The sequence below is a fragment of the Beta vulgaris genome, chromosome 5 (genome assembly GCF_026745355.1).
Source record: "Beta vulgaris subsp. vulgaris cultivar EL10 chromosome 5, EL10.2, whole genome shotgun sequence".
Taxonomy (NCBI): domain Eukaryota; kingdom Viridiplantae; phylum Streptophyta; class Magnoliopsida; order Caryophyllales; family Amaranthaceae; genus Beta; species Beta vulgaris.
In genome coordinates this window covers 67512058-67530668 of record NC_079206.1, presented here as the reverse complement: position 1 = coordinate 67530668, position 18611 = coordinate 67512058, and the positions used below count along the sequence as shown (strand labels likewise).

General features: G+C 35.6%; 5 protein-coding genes across 6 annotated transcripts; 3 read left to right on the top strand and 2 right to left on the bottom strand.

Moving 5' to 3' along the window:
- Nucleotides 1-171: 171 nt before the first annotated feature.
- Nucleotides 172-1523, bottom strand: LOC104894810 (short-chain dehydrogenase reductase 3b). Its single transcript, XM_010681140.4, has 2 exons — nt 1223-1523; nt 172-1084 (listed from the first exon to the last, which is right to left on the bottom strand). Exons 1-2 carry the CDS (start codon nt 1234-1236, stop codon nt 304-306), a joined length of 795 nt encoding a protein of 264 aa, XP_010679442.1. The 5' UTR covers nt 1237-1523; the 3' UTR covers nt 172-303.
- A 1280-nt stretch (nt 1524-2803) lies between these two features.
- On the top strand, nt 2804-5033 carry LOC104894807 (hypothetical protein). Its single transcript, XM_010681138.3, has 8 exons — nt 2804-3389; nt 3489-3522; nt 3646-3861; nt 4084-4173; nt 4267-4332; nt 4425-4516; nt 4604-4651; nt 4766-5033. Exons 1-8 carry the CDS (start codon nt 3046-3048, stop codon nt 4875-4877), a joined length of 1002 nt encoding a protein of 333 aa, XP_010679440.2. The 5' UTR covers nt 2804-3045; the 3' UTR covers nt 4878-5033.
- A 113-nt stretch (nt 5034-5146) lies between these two features.
- On the bottom strand, nt 5147-6682 carry LOC104894808 (hypothetical protein). The gene is made up of 2 exons (XM_019249833.2): nt 6556-6682; nt 5147-5396 (listed from the first exon to the last, which is right to left on the bottom strand). Exons 1-2 carry the CDS (start codon nt 6680-6682, stop codon nt 5272-5274), a joined length of 252 nt encoding a protein of 83 aa, XP_019105378.2. The 3' UTR covers nt 5147-5271.
- Nucleotides 6683-9287: 2605 nt separating this feature from the next.
- On the top strand, nt 9288-12818 carry LOC104894809 (hypothetical protein). 2 transcript variants are annotated; one of them, XM_010681139.4, is made up of 9 exons: nt 9288-9647; nt 10256-10289; nt 10437-10634; nt 11333-11422; nt 11688-11753; nt 11856-11947; nt 12037-12084; nt 12331-12438; nt 12608-12818. In XM_010681139.4, the coding sequence occupies exons 1-9, from the start codon at nt 9349-9351 to the stop codon at nt 12645-12647; spliced, it is 975 nt and encodes a 324-aa protein (XP_010679441.2). In that variant the 5' UTR covers nt 9288-9348; the 3' UTR covers nt 12648-12818. The 2 variants fall into 2 exon arrangements, with proteins under 2 accessions (XP_010679441.2, XP_048493600.1); XM_048637643.2 differs by lacking the exon at nt 9288-9647 and adding an exon at nt 9685-9914.
- A 1359-nt stretch (nt 12819-14177) lies between these two features.
- LOC104894806 (uncharacterized) lies at nt 14178-18466 on the top strand. The gene is made up of 10 exons (XM_010681137.4): nt 14178-14285; nt 14381-14476; nt 14568-14633; nt 15315-15620; nt 15896-16154; nt 16300-16357; nt 16898-16984; nt 17138-17272; nt 17375-17513; nt 17863-18466. The coding sequence occupies exons 1-10, from the start codon at nt 14245-14247 to the stop codon at nt 18107-18109; spliced, it is 1434 nt and encodes a 477-aa protein (XP_010679439.1). The 5' UTR covers nt 14178-14244; the 3' UTR covers nt 18110-18466.
- The last annotated feature ends 145 nt before the right edge of the window (nt 18467-18611 follow it).

Sequence of the window (18611 nt, the reverse complement as noted above, 5' to 3'; positions counted from 1 at the left end):
CTACATTACGCGGATTAGATTACCACGGACACAGCACATGGTAAAGCTGTGAAGTTCTTAAAAAACAATACAAGTTTTGACCTTAACCTCTGATTAATTCTGGATTAATACATCATGTATGATGTATCCCACATTATTATTTCAAGGCTCAAGCATCCAGATGAGAAAACATTGCCCTTGAACAAATTTTTATATAGATATATTTAAGCACATACAAACAATGAAACAATTACCTTACTATACTAGTTGATTTAATTAGTACAATAATGGATGAGTAGTGAGTGTATTAATTAAATTACTAATCTAAGACAGATTTGTAGTAGTAGTGTGATTGCTTACGGTGAATCCACCGTCAACCACTAAGTTATGGCCGCTGATAAAGGCGGATTCATCGGAAGCAAAGAAGAGAGCAGCCTCAGCAATATGCCTTGCCTTCAATACAATCCCCTTCAAGTTAGCCAATGAACAACTATTGGCTTCCAATTGACTTGGCTCCATGTTGTAAGCATTGCAAGGCAAAGGAGTTGCAACTCCAAAAGGAGATATACAGTTTACTCTGATCCCATGTGCACCCAACTCATTACAGGCAGCCCGAACCAATCCCACCACCGCGTGCTTTGAGGCCGTGTATGCATTAGGCCCTACACCGCCTAGACAGGCTGCTACACTGGCTGTACATATAATAGAACCACTTATCTTACGGCTTACCATCGCCCGCCCCACATGCTTGATTGTAGCAGCCACCCCTCGGACATTGGTTGCTAATGTGTTGTCTAAGAGTGCTAGGTCTAGATCAAGTATGCTTGTTATTGGTCCCATCACACCTGCGTTGCTAAACAGGATGTCAAGTGTGCCATGTTTTTGTAAGGTGTAGTTTACACTATCTTCAACTTGTTTCTCATCTCTTACATCACAATGATAGTAGCTAGCTTTGTTTGAGCCTATGGATGTTACCACTTGCTCACCTAATTCATCTTGAATGTCAGCTATTACAACAAATGCTCCATTTTCTGCGAATAGTTTCGCGGCTTCCTCTCCTATACCACTGGCTGCACCAGTGATCAAAGCTACCTTGCCTTCCAATCTACAAAGTACAATCCATAAATTAATACTTCATTCATCCTGATATTGATGCAATATTTATAATACTACTATATGGTACTAATTCTACTATGTAATGCTACTTCAATATTGTAAGAAAAAGCAAAGCTAATTAACATACCTTGACTTGCACATTTTTGATTGTTGAACAACTTGAACTGCTTTCTCAGAACTTCAACTTATTAGCTTCTATATATGATGTTAATGAAGCTAGTTTGCCATTTATTCTTGGGTCCTTAAATAGTAGCTACTTTGCTTGCTAGGTGTATTAAAATAGTACTTAACTGGGTAGGGTTTTAATTACTATATATGTTTGTGCACAGCTACTAGATTCACTTCCCCTTCCTTTCCTCTCTTGATATAAATGACAATTGAGCTGTGCAAAAGAATATTATATTATAGTTGTCTTTTCATATTATTTTCTCCGTCTTTTTTTAGTTGTTACATTTACTTCTTCTTTTTTTCCTATGTTTGTGCCCAGCAACTAAAAAAATACAGAAAGAGTAGCAAAGAAATATAAAAGAAAACAAAAACTTTTTCGACCTATATATTAATTTTTTGTGTGTGTAGGAAGGAGCATAAAGAACAACAATATACTATAGACAAAATTCGATGTAATAATTTTGAATATTTCCTTTACAGAATTTTACCAAATAAATTAGCTAACTTCCATACCTAGTAAACTGGTACATAATACTACTACTATAAGTTGGGAATACTACAAGTGATTTTTTTTTTTCCCTATGTATGGCAGTAAGTTTTATTATTATTATTATTATGTGCTCAAATCAATAATTCAATATGCAGGAATCAATCCTAAATGATTAAAATTATACAAAGTCTTGATTGCACATGGGCTTGTAATTCGTTGTACCTAGCTAATGTAACATTGGTCAATTGGTCACAACTCACATACCACATGGTTGCATGAAGTCCGCAACACACTATCTTGGCACTTTACTTCCAGCATTGTCTCAACAATTCAACGTCTGCAGAACTACCACATAGTAGGGCTTGGCTAACTATTTGTTCCCCCGGCCTTTATGGTTTTAATAAGATGTAGTAGATCCAGAAAAAATATGGGCCCATAACAAAGGATAATCCATAACAAATGTGCTATTATAGCGAAGTCTTCTTTTAAAACGGTACAGCCCATCTATGTTATCCATACGGTACAGGTGCTCAAGTGTCCGACTCGGTTATTTTGTAGAAAAAAGTCGAGTTTTTAGTTTAGAATGAAGTATACAAGAAAAGTGTCGTGTCGGACACGACACCTCATTTTTGAGGTAAATGAAGGTGTCGGAGTAACACTCCAGCCCATTATTATACAGAATAGAGGTGATCATGGGCCGCGCGACGCCTAAAAAAATTTGCCCATTGTCAGGTCGGGTCCAAATTCGGGCCAAATTTTTGTACCCAAAACCCACTATATCGGGACAAAATAAACGGGCTTTTCGGGCCAAAATCGGACCAGGCCAAAAATAACTTGGGCTGTCCAAAGCAAAAAAAAAAAAAGGGCCGGACCCAATCTCGGGCCAAAAAATTCTGCCAAAACCCGGCCGGGTCAAAAGATCAGCTCTAATACAGAAGAAAGAAAAAAAACAGGCAAGTTGTAACAGATGGTGCGTCATCAGTTTAAAGAGTAAGAGTAGATATCAGAAATGTATGTGGCAAGTGCACAAAGGAAAACAAACACGTACACGTTGTAAAACAAAATAAAATAAGATACTAGCATATGGTTTAGGAATAGAAGTATTAATTTATCTGCCAGTCAAAACCGCCAGTCTGATAGACTCTTTTATGCAGTAAGCCAGCTACTTACTGTGTATCTGCAAGTGCTACAAATCTAGAAGTAAGGTAACTAACAATAAAGATTAAGAGTGGAACACATAATTAACTGAAGTAGCAGAATTGAAAATGGTTTGATTTAGATTTAGTGAGGCAATGGTGGAAGTGATGGTGTTTTATTGGTACAGTATAGTTTCAGTGGGGATAGTAGTAGCAGCAGTAGTTGGATCAGTTTACGTGGTGTGGAACAAGGAAAGACAAAGCAAAGTAGTGAAGCAGAGGTTGAATGTGAATGAGAGTCTTCTGTTATATAATCCAGAAGATGATGAAGCCATTAATAGTGTTTCCTGGTCACAGGAGCAGCTCTGGACCAGCTGCTGGCGCGGCTTACACCCAGCTTACCTGCTTGCCCTTCGCCTGCTTTCGTTTTTCGTCCTCGCTTTCTTCTTATCCTGGGATCTCCATCATTGGGGTGCTTCCATATTTATCTATTACACCGAGTAATTAACTCTTGAAAGTTACATACACTAGTTTTAATAAGTTGATGATTCTAATACTAATCCTTTTCTGAATTAGCTTGATTTGCATTAATATTGCAGGTGGACTTACTCATTAGTTATGATGTATTTTGCTGTAAGCACCAACTTAGCAATTACTATATACACACCATTTCTTATATCTAGGCTTTCACTGATTTACTAGACTGATTTCTGACCATGCAACTGCATGTGATGGGTATAATTATGGTTTTTGCAGATAGGCAGTGTTGTATCTGCTCATGGTTGCTGGTTATGTTATACACATAAGAATAGGAATGAAAATGTGGAGGATTTCCAAGCAAGAGGTGATGTGGAATCAGAAAACATTACACCAAAAAAGGGAACAATTAAGTTGCAAAGACAGTATTACCCAGCTGAACAGGAGTCTGAAAGCCCTGGATTTTGGGGATATCTCATGCAAACTGCATACCAGGTTCATCACCATACATATATATTCTCCTACATATACTACTAATTAACATATCGCAAATTAGATCCTGGGGAAGGGAGTAGGATGAGCATCCTACACCTTTCATCCTACACCTCATACCAACATCTACTTATTGTTAACATATCTGCTGTGGTATCACTTCTACATTTTTCTTCTTGTATTTGGAGGGTAATTTGATGAAGACCCTGAATCCTGATATTGCAGATTACTGCTGGTGCAGTAGTTTTGACAGATATTATATTTTGGTGCATTATTGTACCCTTCGTTTCAAATTCGCGCCTTGGCTTGAACCTGGTTAGCCCCTGCCTTTCACATTCCCCAAATAGAACAAGATGAAAATAAACATAGTTTAATTTTATTTGATTTCTTTGTATATATTCCATCCAGTTGATGGGATGCATACATACTGTGAATATCGCCTTTCTGCTTCTCGACACTTCCATTAATCGACTTGTAAGTTTTTCTTGACACTCAGGGGATTCGGAAATTTAATTTGAGTATTTTTGTGCTGTGGAACTCAGCAATTTTACCTGTAACATGTTCAGACATTTCCTTGGTTCCGACTTTCATATTTTGTGCTGTGGAGTTCAGTATATGTGATCTTTCAATGGCTCATCCACCTCTGTGGTTTCACTTGGTGAGCACATTCGATTCACCTTTTAATTTGATTGTGAATTTTGATCCATAACATTATGATTCCTAATAAACCTTCAATAATTACCAGGTGGCCATATCCTTTTCTGAAGCTGTCAACACCATTGTCTCCACTTTGGTAGGGCTATCTCATTATTCTTTAGCTTAATTAGCTTCAGCTTATCACAAAATTCTTGCATTTTAATCAAAACTGTACTTTTATTTATCCATGTAATGTGGTATAATTTTGCAGGTATTTGGTCCTTGCTGTCTTTCACATCGCTTGTTATGGAATGTACGCGCTAATTGTGCAAGCCAAGAACTCTCTCTTTTCCAAATTGTTTCCCCATTCATACATTATCTAAGCTTACGGTTGTACTACATGTATTAAACTTGTTGTGTACCTTGATTTTCAAGATTCAGGAGTTAAATCTTTTGAGAAATTTGTACTTGAAACTCAAACATGTATCACTAATTCATTATTAATATTTGTAGGATACAACATTTGCCATTCTGAATCAGTACTTTTGTGTATTGTCTTTTCTTATCTTTTTTTTTACTGAACTTAATTACTTCGCCAAGACTAAGAGAAAATAGGTTGAAGACAGCCCCAACTGATTGACTACAATTCTCATGATCAAAATGCCAAAATAGCTCACAACTTTCATTAAAAATTTAATTTTTGAATATAACATTTCATGGTACATGGCAATTAACATTTGAAACACCAGCTAAGAAAGCAAAAGGCCTACCAACAGGTTAATGATCTTTATTTTCTTTGGAATCAATATGTCTCCAAGGATTTAAAGCCTCTCTAACAGCTAGAGCTTCAGGCGAATTCTCCCATGCTCGCTTTTCAGACTCCAAAACAGTTACCTTGTCATCTGCATTGAAGAAACAGAACATTAAGAAACCTAGAAGAGAGAGATCGTGGTTAAAAGTTTGGAAAAACATAAACCGTTAGTATCCATGAAAAATTCTTACAAGTAACAGAGATATTATGCAGCAAGTACTAATCAATCCTTTCGAGAACATGATTACAAGAAAGACTGTTCCTAAATTTCAGTAAGGATTAATGGAGGATCTTAATATTCTTAGCAGACATCCTCCATGAGATTAAGAACTTCAATAGAACTGCTTAATCATTATTTTCTGAAAATCTGAAATCTGCAGTTAGGAATTATAAGAAACTATCTGAAGTAGCATGACGAGTGAACAACCTCAGCAACATAATCATCACAACCAAGTACAAACCTAGCTCATCGCTCTATGATTAAGGATACTAATATGGAAACCACATATCAGACAATACCCAAAAGGCCGTGAAGTCTAATTCGTCTTAGTCTTAGGCAGAACCTGAACTGAATCATAATTACAGTAAAGTCACTGGAACAACTAGGCATTGCATAGAGAGGTCTCATACGTCCATGCTGAACTAGAATTGGACATAGAGTACCTAGCCTACTTTTCCACCATCTTTAGTAGCTAATAGTATGACCCAAAGCTACCAATAAGAGATATTTGAGTCTAACAATGATTAGATTGGGTAGTTGAATACGCTTCCAGCTAAATAGTGGGTCTCGTCTCTTGCCAACTTAACTACCATACCACAAAGGGTAAAAGGAGATGATATTAGTTGTGAGTTTGGAGGTTAATGTTCTTGTGCCTTATATGAGGATATTCTTTAAACTCCACTGACTGCATATTATGAGCACTTGGGCAGTACAATGTCATCTTGGATTCCCATCTTAAACCGCCATCAGTTGTCAGAACTAACCCCAAGGATGGTGGAAACCTTCACAAGAGTCTTTGGCCTTTATCAATGTCACTTCATGGAGAATGATGAAAGAACGTATAATCCATCAATTTAGTGTAGATTGTTAGCTGTACAATTATTATTCTTCCAATGCAGTTTACAAATGCATAGAACCAAAAGTAAACCATAATTCATTGCTTTAAGGGTAAGTGAAAGGGTTAGGAGAGGAAATAGGGAAAGGAGGCAGTGTAAAAAGGAAAGACAGGATAAATGGAAAATTCTCACACAGAAACCAGTTTTAATCATGAAAAACTCCATTGAAGCTCCAATCATAGCAGAACCCACTGCAATCTTCAAGTACCAATCTAGGAACTTCATCTGCAACGGAATAAATAATATGGGGCATAGGCCCATTAGTGGCAATAGTTCAAAGAGTTTGTCTTAATTATAAGAATATAATTAATGACTGAGATGTTATTTGTTTGCAAGTATTAAGATGAGATAAAAAGAAAAGAATAACATCAATTAGAGAGTGATGTTCACATAATCAAATTCATAAGTTGTCACAGTAAGAACTTCTTAACACACTTCAAAGTAAGACAAAAACCAGCAAGCACATAAGTTATATAGGTTGCAACAGAAGAGGCGCATTCTAAAATGTGGGAGTTATAATAGAAAAAGGATGGCAAACTAATAACATAGAGTCCAAAAAAGGAGAGAGTGATGCATAGAGAGTGAGAATTCCATTGATTTGATGCAAAATCAAAGATTCTGTGTGGTTCTCCATAGAAGAGGCGCATTCTATAATTTGGGTTTAAGTTTCTATCTATATTAAGGCAACAAGACAAGAACTCCTAGCAACTTCATATCCACAGCCAGGATTACATAACGATCAACTAAAAAGTCTTCATAATATCCAAAGAAGTTGAAACTTAGACTCCGTTTGTCTCGGAGGAAAACATTTTCCAAGAAAACAACTTTTCCCATATTCCATTGTTTGGTTGGATAAGGGATTTAAAAAAGAAAACTAAGGTGGAAAAGAGTTTTCCATCCCTTTGTAAAGATTCCCCTCCAAAGTTTGAAGGAAAACCATTTTCTTCCGCTCTCTCATTTCCAACATTTCCATTTTTTCCCTCCTTAGTTTAATAGTTTTCCATCTAACTAAACAAAGGAAAACTAATGTTCATATGCATTTTCCACCGAAAAATACTAATTTACGGAAAATCTTTTGGCGTAAAAAGTGTTCTCCATCAAACCAAACGGATCCTTAATCGGAAACAGCACAACACATGACACCCCATCCCGGGTTATCAACCCATTGATGGAATCTCCTGTGAAGTATCAGCTCTAAATTGGCAAAACATGAACAAGGTGTCCGGGTTGTAATGGTTTCGAGTTTCAGGATACTTAATTTGAGCATTCCATGAATGCAACTGAGATAGATGGAGGCATGACTGTATTGAGTATTTTCCACTCTAACTTTTTACTTTGCAATCTTAAAGCCATTATAACATCTAAATCCACACCATAAACCAAGAAAAACACATCCATGAAACTGTATTTGGAGCCAAAGATCCATTTTTTAAAACACCCATATAAATCAAAGGGAAGAGTACCCATATAAAACACCATCATCCACCTACCTCCGTAGATAAAAGTTAATACAAGCAAATACAACTCACATCTCATAGCACTATGATAAACTAGTCTACCAAATTCAATTTTAAAACTGCATGATTCCGGGAAACAAAGAAGTTAATCATGAATCCTAGCTATAAAAATAATTGACTTTAAGTTACCTGAAAAAGAATATGGGGTTTTCAATAAATATTCGTTGTTGCTGATCGCTGCGTAGTGGAGGCTGCCGGTCTCGGTGCTGCCTGCCTGGAGGTAGAGAGGAGGAAGGGGGGAAGTTGAAGAAGAGATTAGAAGAGTTTGTCCGGTAAGACACCGTCTACTTTTTAAGTTAAAACTAGTTATTAGGCCGCGCTATGCTCCGGGTAACAAAATTTTCATTTATTAATATTGTACTTTGATATAATAGCACTAAATACTACTTGGTCTAATGGTTAAAACTTTAGTATATGAACTTGAGGTCAGTTTTACGCACGCCTTTTAATATATTAGTATATATTAGGTAATAGTAAGTCTAATATTAGAAAGGTAACAAATCCAATAGTGACTAAGTTAATTTCATTCGGTGACTAGGTTAATATTTAATGACTATGTCTACTTTTATATCTAAAATTAGACTATCTTTTCTAATAATTTCTTAGTGTAGGATTGGTCTTGGGTCAGTTGAGTGCAAATATATTGGCAAAAATTGACTAATTTCAAGTGAAATATATTAAGATTGAAAAAATTGTTAATACCCTAAATTAATATCTTTTTGTCCTATATTAATCGATACATTTTCCATTTTTGTCCATCTCATATTAATTGATACACTTCTTAACGAGTAAGGTTATTGGACAATTAAAATATATTATTTAAATGACAAACATAAATTTTAATAAGCTAAATAAATTAGAATAAGTTAAGGCAATTGAAGATTACTAACCCCACATAAAACGCACCCATAAAGGCAAGAATAAGAAAATCAATTTTCACACATGACACGTACACCCATTCATCTCCAATACTTTTCCATCTACCGTATATGACTATATTCTAGTATCGTTCCTTTTCTATTGCAATAATAGCGATTTTACGATTTTCAACGTACAATTTTAATTATTAATATTTATAATTACTTTTTAGTAGAAATTATACAAATGTGATATTTTGAAAGTACAGATCGAGACGAATTTAACAAAATTCCACATGTATATTTTTCTTATTTAAAATCCGATAGTAAAAAGTGGTAAGTGAAAAATATAAAAGTCTCATTGTTACATTAGAAAAAGAATGGAGGAAGTATAAAATAAAGTAAAGGAGGAAAATTGAAAATTGATGATCTTTCATTAGACTCGATCCCGAAATCATAGGTCAACAGGTGATACCAACACCACTCGGCTATATTCTATACTAATGTATTTGAAATTTTGTTGACTCGATTCTCACTCTTCCCTGAAAGGAAAATGACGAAATCAGCAGGGGAAGATGTGGGTATTGATTACTGGATGAAATGGCAAGTTATGGTATGTGGGTTGATCATAGCAATCCCAGCTGCAATTGTGATCAACATCATAAAATCAAGGAACAGAAATCTGAAAAAATCCCAGAATTTGAATAACTACTTATTATGGCTTCCTTCCTGGAGAAACCTCCACCCAAAATGGCTTCTTCTCTACAGAGCCTTCGCTTTTCTTTCTATGGCTTTCCTTCTCTACCAGATTCTTCTATTTGCTGGTCTTTTCGCTTTGTATTTTTATACCCAGTAAGTCTCTGTCTATGCCTCAGTTTAATTTCTTTCTTTTTTCTGGCAATGTAAACTTTTATCACTTTTGTATACACTATACAGTATGCCATAAATGGAAATATAAGATTTATCTGATTGAGAATCATGTGGAAGCCCAATGATTGGAGCTCCCAACCTCGTGATCGGGAGTTCAACTCTCATCAACTTCATATTTGGGGTGTTTGTGTGGATATTTGCTTCTGGGTATAAATCACCAGTTTCCAGTCTCTGGAAGTTTCTTTATAGGTGAACTTGCTTGAGCTAGTAAATTACCGAATCGAAAAAAAATGATGCCTAACTTTAACTTCCATTGATGCTACTCAGTTTGTACATGCTTAATCTTAGTCATTGAGCATACTGTAATACTTTCTATGATCCTTTTATAAAAGTTTGCCTTTGCTCTAAATCTTGGTACTTGTAATACTTTCTATGTATAATTTCTATAAATCTGGGTGTGTTTGTAACAAATTATACATTGATAAACATACTGTTTTGCCTACTTTCCTAAGTGAGCAATTCATTCAAAGTTTAGGCTTTCTATTATGTTAAAACCTTAGCTATAACACATTTTATTCACTGGTTTACAGGTGGACTTTTGTGTTGGTTATGCTCTATTTTGCGGTAATTCTACTCTACCATTATTATCAGTTTAGCAGCTATAATTGTATTTGTTTTAATCAATGTGTTTCAATTCTGTATTGAAGCAACTTGCTGAATTGAAAAAATACCTAGAACTCTATAATCCCTCATGTTCCTGTGTGCATGTAGATTGGGACCTTTGTTTCTGCCCAAGGATGCTTAATGTCTTCTAACAAAGCTCCAACCGGAAACGCGGAGAAACACAAGGTTGTAGAAAAAGAATCAGGTACTGCCTTGAGCAGCACCAACTTGCAACTTCATGATGGTGGTGATGAATCCCATGAAGGAGCAGGAGTTCTGGGGTCACTTATGCTTATAATTTACCAGGTGAGATAATTGGAGTCTTTTCTGAAAACTAAAAACAATATGTTGAAATTAGAAACGGCGGTTTTAAGTAGCCTGTTAGTCAGTTTTTAGAGTAAACATAGACTGTATAGGTATGACTAATTTAGGTTCATTTTGCAACCTTTGTACTGTATGGTTTTTTAATTCTTAGAATCAAAACTGGATACTGGTAAATGGTAATGATACAGAATGGGTACGAAGTTTTTGATATTCCATTTAGTTTCATCTGATATTTGGATACAGATTTGTGTTTACTAGCTGAGCCCCTCCTTGTCCCTCTTCACCTTGAGTGCAATTAAGAAACTAGAAATGCTTGTAAGCAGACAGCAAGTCTAATCACTAATTCTAAGGAAGTTGCACAAACTTAGAACTTGAAAGCCAGCATGAGATCTAAACACCTGAAACTAATCATATGTATGCAGCCTTGCGCTTATAATGCAAACAAGCTGGAATTGTCTCAGCGCAGCAACAGCTAGAGTCTGTTTCTGAAGTCCTGAAACATTTGTATCTCTTCAGAGTTGATTTTAGCTGCAACATAACGAGGTCCAAACATACTACGTACAGCAGTATCTCTCCCAACAGATTTGACAAGTCAAGGCATTTAGTCATAACCTAATCAGCAATATTAAAGTTTTTAGTGAATATATATGGCTTCATTTAGTTCTTGATTCTTCCCTCAGACTTCTGCAGGTGCTTCTGTACTTACAGACTTGGTATTCTGGTTTATATTGGTGCCGATGATGTCAGGAAAACAGTTTCAACTCACTTTGGTAAGTCTTCTATTATAGCAAAGGTGTAGATGTTTAATGTACTATACTATATGCATTACATACGAGAACAAAGAAATTAAGTATAGGAATTTTGTCTCCGTACAAATATTTGAATCCTATACTAACTCAATTACAAATATCTACATGTAGAATTCTTAGTCCATGAATCTGGCATTACAAATTTACAATCTTGTACTTACATTTGAAGTCTGCAATCGTAGCTTGCAGATACTTTGCTCACTGGGTGAATGTATATTCCTTGCAGTTGATAGGATGTATCCACTCACTAAATGTAGTCTTCCTGGTCATTGATGCTCTTCTTAATGCTCTTGTAAGTGACAAACACATATAATTTATTTCGTTATTTGGTCATGCCTGTTATAAGAGGTGGATTGCTAGCTAATGTCTTGTTATTTCTTCATGGATTTTGCAGCCGTTTGAATGGTTTGGCTTCTGCTACTTCATACTTTGGAGCATCACATATGTGACATTCCAGTGGATACTTCATGCATGTGGTTCCACATGGTAATTGCATATCTTTCTCTCATTTAATTTCATGAGCTATGAATTGAAGTAGTTACCACTTGTTTACCAGAAGAGCTTGTTGCATGTAGGTGGCCTTATCCTTTCTTGGAGCTCTCAACGCCATGGGCGCCTCTGTGGTAAATATTGCAAGCTGTCTCTTTTGTTTTGAACTAAACTAACTCTGGAGTCTGGACAATCTCTTACCGAAACTGCACATATATTGTTCTTTTATTTTGAAATGTATAGATTATATTGCAATCTCGTTACCTCTCTGCCTACTCCAAGATATTGGACCAAAATTATCAGGGTTGCAATCTGGTCAAGATCCTTCTCTTTACCATTAAAAGAACAAAATTTCTGATAAAACAGACTTGTGTTTGCAGGTATCTTGGATTGGCTCTAATTCATGTTCCATGTTACGGTGTTTACTACATGTTCGTTAAAGCAAAAAACTTGATTTTCTCAAAGCTGTTCGAGCGAGCATTCGTGAGGTAGATCATAGTGTGTAGTATAGTTGGTTCTCATTGCTAGATTGCTACTTTGCTAGTATAGGAGACAGATACTCCATGTATAGTAGTAATTCCCATCACTCATCAGTCATCTCTTTCGATGTCTATAATTATATGGCTTTGAAAACAGCTGGTGTTTTTTTATTCACAGATCACATGGATGGATATTACAGCACCATAAAGCAGCCTGAGAATTTTAGAGAAATTAAAGCAAACTGAAATTGAAGACTGAAGCGAGATACTGTACTAATGATAATAATTAGAGGTTGTAATTGTAAACTTGGCTTAAGCCAAACAAACAAGTGGAGGCTGCAATATATGTTACAAATTCTTAGTTACTGATAATATGCTATTATACCAAAGACAGTATGTTGTGTCAATCAAAAGTTACAACCTTAGTCACGTCCAAGCTTCATGTTCGTGTTCATGTTCATGTCCAAGCTCTTCCTATATATCGAGCTAAAAAATCTGTTAAAACTAGATTCGTTTATGATCTTTTGTGTCCGAGTTTGGTTCGTGTTGACCCTTTTATGAACCAAATTGATTTCATAAACTATGTTTTTAAGTTTGTTAATAAAGCAGCTTATGAAATTAGGAGTACAAGTTAAATAGTTAAAAAAAAATTGTCAATATTTGGATAACTAAAACAGCTTTTCTAAGTGAACAAAGGGAAGAGTTTAGGGAAGAGCTTCTAAGTGAAGATTAAATATTAACTAAAAAGTAATGAGCTTTGGGTGAAATTAACTTTATTCAAACTCCATCTTTTTCTTTTTATTAAAATTTTATAGGTTCCTAAAAATTGGGAAATAGGTGAGGTGTTTGGTACAAAAGAAAGTTGGCAAAATGAGGGGAAGTAGAATTTGGCAGGATTTCAACTTTACACAAAATAGGAGAAGATACTTATCTAAAGTCCCTTAAGTAGAAATTCGCATAGAAATTTACTTCCCCCCATTGAACCAAATACTTAAAGCGCGTTTCTATGAATTTGATTATGGAACTTATTTCATATGATTTGGGATTTCATGGCAATTTCAATTTCCGGTTATATTATAAACCAAATTAAACCGAGTGCCTAATAGAGAATCAAGGAAGCACAATTATCATATAATTAATTTTGCTTAGAAAGACAGTAGTAGTATTCTCTTAGTTTATTGTTAACTGAAAAAAGGTACTTGATGAGGGTATTAAAGTTCTAATTGTTATTTTAAAAGAAATAAAATAGTTGTATGACCTTTGAGTCGGAAAAAAAAGCAAGTGCCACAAATCTCCAGAATTGGAAAAACATGAAATTAAGTTTAATAAGATTTTGCATAATCATGAGTTTGGTTGAGTTTTAATATTAATGAATAATTTCATTATTTTTGAATTTGATTGAATTACAATATATGTAATTTGATTAAAATATATACAATTTGATTAATATGTACACAATTTGGTTGAATAATTACATGGGATAGGCTGGTCCGGTTCATGAGCCGGACTTGACCGATTTCGTGACCTTACTGGACGGTTTTAGTAGTGGACTTTCGTGGACTGGGCTCAAAAAATCTGGCCCACGACCTACCCAACAATTTCATGGTTCGAGTTAGACTGGACCGACCTTTTCGTGAGCTCAACCCACATAACCCAAGAAGCGGATTGGACATAATGGGCTGGATTGGCCCGCATTATTGACCATCTTTACTATACTGAGACATCCTCTTTTCCCATCTCACTACTTTTAAAGTCAAACACCATTCTGAAAATATATTTACCCGATTTTCCACCCTAAAAAAATGCTGAAAATCTATGGACAAGATTGTGAAAATGAATATAATTGAAAATCACAGGTATGATAAATAGGTGAAGTTAATAAATTGAAGCATGTGTTACAGTGTTAGTACTTAGTATAACTTAGGATTTTGATTTGTCAATTGACAAGCAGTGCAGTGGTAATATCAAACATGGAGAAACGATGCCAATTTTGGCTGCCGAAGAAGAAGAGATTCTGCGCCAACACCCCCCTCAATCCCTCATCCTCGTAAGTCTCCTCCTCAATAACACTCTCTTATGCTTGCTTACTCTTACTTGCTGCTGCTAATCTTGCTTGTTTTCTATATATACACATATAGATTCTGTGGGAATCACACCACAAGGTCCGATGCCAACTGGGTTCCTTGTTCAATCGACCCTTCACAGTAATCCACTTCTTTTCCTTTCTCTCTTTTGCCTGCATTATTACTATCATTCATTCTTTACTCTTTCGGCTCGTTTGGTTAGTGGTTATAAATAGTGGTAATGGTGGTGTAATCTAGTGTAAATTTGTAAGAAAAAGTTATCATTCTCATAACAATGGGATTATGGGAATGAAAATTTATCGCAAAACATGGATTTTCCTTTATAAATTTCTATTACCACCCGATACCATATTCTCAAGTGTTAAACTGTTAATGGATAGTAATGAGATTTTAAGAAAAAAATTGATATCTTGGGATAAAGTAGCGTTACCATAGGTAATGACATTGGATTTCTAGTACAAATTTATACTATAATGTATTACCATTCCTACCATTTATTACCTCTTACCAAACGAGCAGTTAAATTTCTATTACCACCCAATATCACATTCTCAAGTGTTAATGGATAGTAATGAGATTTTAAGAAGAAAATTGATATCTTGGGATGAAGTAGCGTTACCATAGGTAATGACATTGGAATTCTAGTACAAATTTAGACTATAATGTATTACCATTCCTACCGTTTATGACCTCTTACCAAACGAGCAATTTATGTTTATGTTTATGTTTTTCTCATTTTCATCGTTTCATTATTACTAGCATTGTTCCTTATGTGTGTATTGTTTCATCATTTTCTCAAAGTTGTGTGCTTGAAGATAACATGGAGGCACATCTTAAGAAATGCCCTCTTTTGAAACAAACACAGACTTTGTTAGTCCAGCCTTATTACCAACAGGGCATCAATCGAGGTACAGATGATGATTCTGCAGACCACCCCGATTTTACTTCTGTATTGAAGAGGAATCTGGTTTATTCTTTGACGGTTCCTCAGTTTTCGGACCTGCTCTCCAAGATCTGCTCTATTCACAATTCCATTTCTAAGGATATAGGCTTTTCTTATAAGGTGCCTCCTGCCTGTCATATCTGGATTAACAGGCTAATTAGTAGGTATGTCTATGTCTTTCTTTTATTGCTTTTCCAATCTCCAATGAAACTAATATCTGTTTATAGTTAACCCAATTCGCTTTGTCCTGAGAAACATTGGGAATGTTAATATTACACTTATTCTTCTTTATATGAGATATAACAACTTAACAAGTGAAGTACTATCATATGATCGACTCGTCTGGTCTACCCTTTATTGAACAATAACTGAAAATTTTCAAGTATTCATTTGTGTGTGAATTGTATTTTTAGGGTGATCACTTGTCAGCTACTTGTAGGAAATTGCCGTACCAAGAGAAGCATGTCCAGCAACAGGCGTCAATTCTTGGCAACTTGGAGGAATTTGGGGTTCTGAGCAGTTCTACTCAAGCTTTGACAGAACAACAGTTTGATCATACTGCATCACGTTACTGTGAAGATAATATCTCTTCTGTTGTTGAGTTTGGAGCTGGTAGGGGCTATTTGACACAGATATTAGCTGATTGTTATGGGATCAGAAAGGTCTTCTTGGTTGAGCGTAAGTCATACAAGCTGAAGGTCAGTTTAGCTACAAATTACTTCATTGTTAAAGCAGCCTAAAAATTTCATGCAAGTCGGCTATACAAGCAAGTTTTGGATTTGATATTGATGTTTCAAGGAAACTTCAGCTTTCTTATTACTATTATTATATCTTATACTTTAGGCTGATCGAAGTTTACGACAGAAAGAGAACCTGGCATTGGAGCGTTTAAGAATTGACAGTAAGGTTTCCCTAGGTCCTTGAATTTGGTTGTTTGATTACTTTGTCACTTTTTGAGCTACATTACGCTTTCGAATTTGGACAGAGTATCAAATGGAGAGGGTAATGAACTCTTTCATTCTGTGATACTTCTTTTCTGTTATGGGTCCCCTATGTGATTTTTATGTGTATATGCATTCTATAAGATGATTATAAAATGAAACTATCGAGGCTTTGACTCTTGTTTAAAACAAGACGTTTGGTTCGTAATAAAAATTTACAATGTGGTGAAATACATTATGAAAAGACATTCTGGATAATCTGGACTCTGTTGAAGTAATATATAGTGTCCGCCTATATGAAAATTTCAAGTTTTCTTGGAAACAATTTTGATGAATATGAAGACGTGCATGCCTTCCTGTTTTATTATTTTGATATAGAAGAATACTTTTCTGAAGCGTGTTGAACAAGTTCAAATTTATAATTTGTTGTTGAATAATTACATTATCTTTATAGCTGCATCTTCTTGCCTCTTGACACACATTGATGGTCGCTCGTGCAGTCGAAGACTTGAATCTGAATGCTGTCGAATCTTTGAAGGGAATACCTTACTTGGCGATTGGTAAACATCTATGTGGACCTGCCACAGGTGCATAATATGATCACATTTGAATTTTTGTGAATTAGTTACCATATATCTAGCATATTTCTTTAACTCTTTCGCCCTACCCCTTGTAAGAAACAGAGAAGGGAAACATGCTGAGGAGTTGAACCAATAAGTTTAGTGTATGGCATATTGCAGATTTGACCCTTAGATGTTGTCTTGGCGAACAATGTGATCAAGATATTGGGATAGAAAAGAGTGTTCGTCCTCAACTTAGAAGCACTGCTGTGGCAACCTGTTGCCACCATCTCTGCCAATGGAAACACTACACAGGTAATTTGTGCTGTGGTCATTTATATTTATTTCAATGTCTTTAAGCTGGATCTTATTTTTTCCCCCAATAACTTATTGCTTTTCCTTCGGTCACACTTGCAGGTAAAAAGTACCTAAAGAACCTAGGAATCACTAAAGACGGTTTCCATGCTATTACTTGGTTTACCAGCTGGGCAGTAGATGCTGATCATGGATCAGATCTTTCTGATGATGGTTTTTTGCAATCTCCATTGCCACCAGGGTAAGACATGCATTAGAGTTCTTGAATGTTTGGTTGGATTGACTCGAGTGCCCCTATTCTTCTTCTCTTTTCCTATCTCTCCAGCTTAGTTCTATTATTTTCTCCATATATAATGCTCACAAATTATTAAATTCCTGTTACTTTCTCCTTATCTTTACTGTTCCGATAACTTTAAAAGAGGGCAGAAAAGATCAACTCTGCCGCTTGTTCCTTTTGAACACACTCGAGTAGTAAGTGCAGTAAAGTTTAATTAAACCAGGTGAAAGGAATAGGCTCTGATTCCTTTTATTTTTCTTCTCTCTCTGTCTCTATTGTTTTTAGTTTATGATGGTTTCTCCTCCTTTTATAGTGATAATGATGAATATGGTGGAGGTGGTAAAGAAGTTGAAGATATTATAAGGAATATGAAAGCAGTGGACAGGGCAGCATTGGGATTCATGTGCAAGGATATCATTGACATGGGAAGGTTGATGTGGATGAAGGAATGCGGATTAGAAGCTAAACTTGTCAAGTATGTCCCATCAGACATTTCCCCTGAGAATCGTTTACTGATTGCTAAGGTAGCAGCACCAACCATATCTACACCAACAAGCTAAGATGTAGGACTAAACACTAGTGACGAAATGCATGGAATCCATGACTCCACCTGATATTGATGTACTCCTATAAGACGTTAACCAGGCCAAGAAAGTGAAGTCTCGCTGTCTCGGAGAACATTGTGTTATGTACTTGTGTGTTTTGAGGAAACACAACATCTTTTACTCTTTCTGCTTGTAATGAATATGATATAAAGAAGTTAACTTGTTCATTCATCGATGTACCTAGACCATATTTACGAGTAACAGACAAGGGGTATCAGATTTTGTACAACATTCATTTGGGACATCAACTTTAATTCCTTGCTGGTTTTCTCAGCTTTCATAAGTCCATTAGTCAAATATGGGTTCTCTCAATTTTATCTGTGAAACCCTTTGGATTCAATGTGCTTAATAGTTTTTTTTTTCAGAGAAAAAAGTGCTTAATAGTTACCAACTGAAAATTTGCAGTGTCTTGTTGCTTACTGCTTGTTCAAAGACTTATGGTAGCTACTCCAGGTAG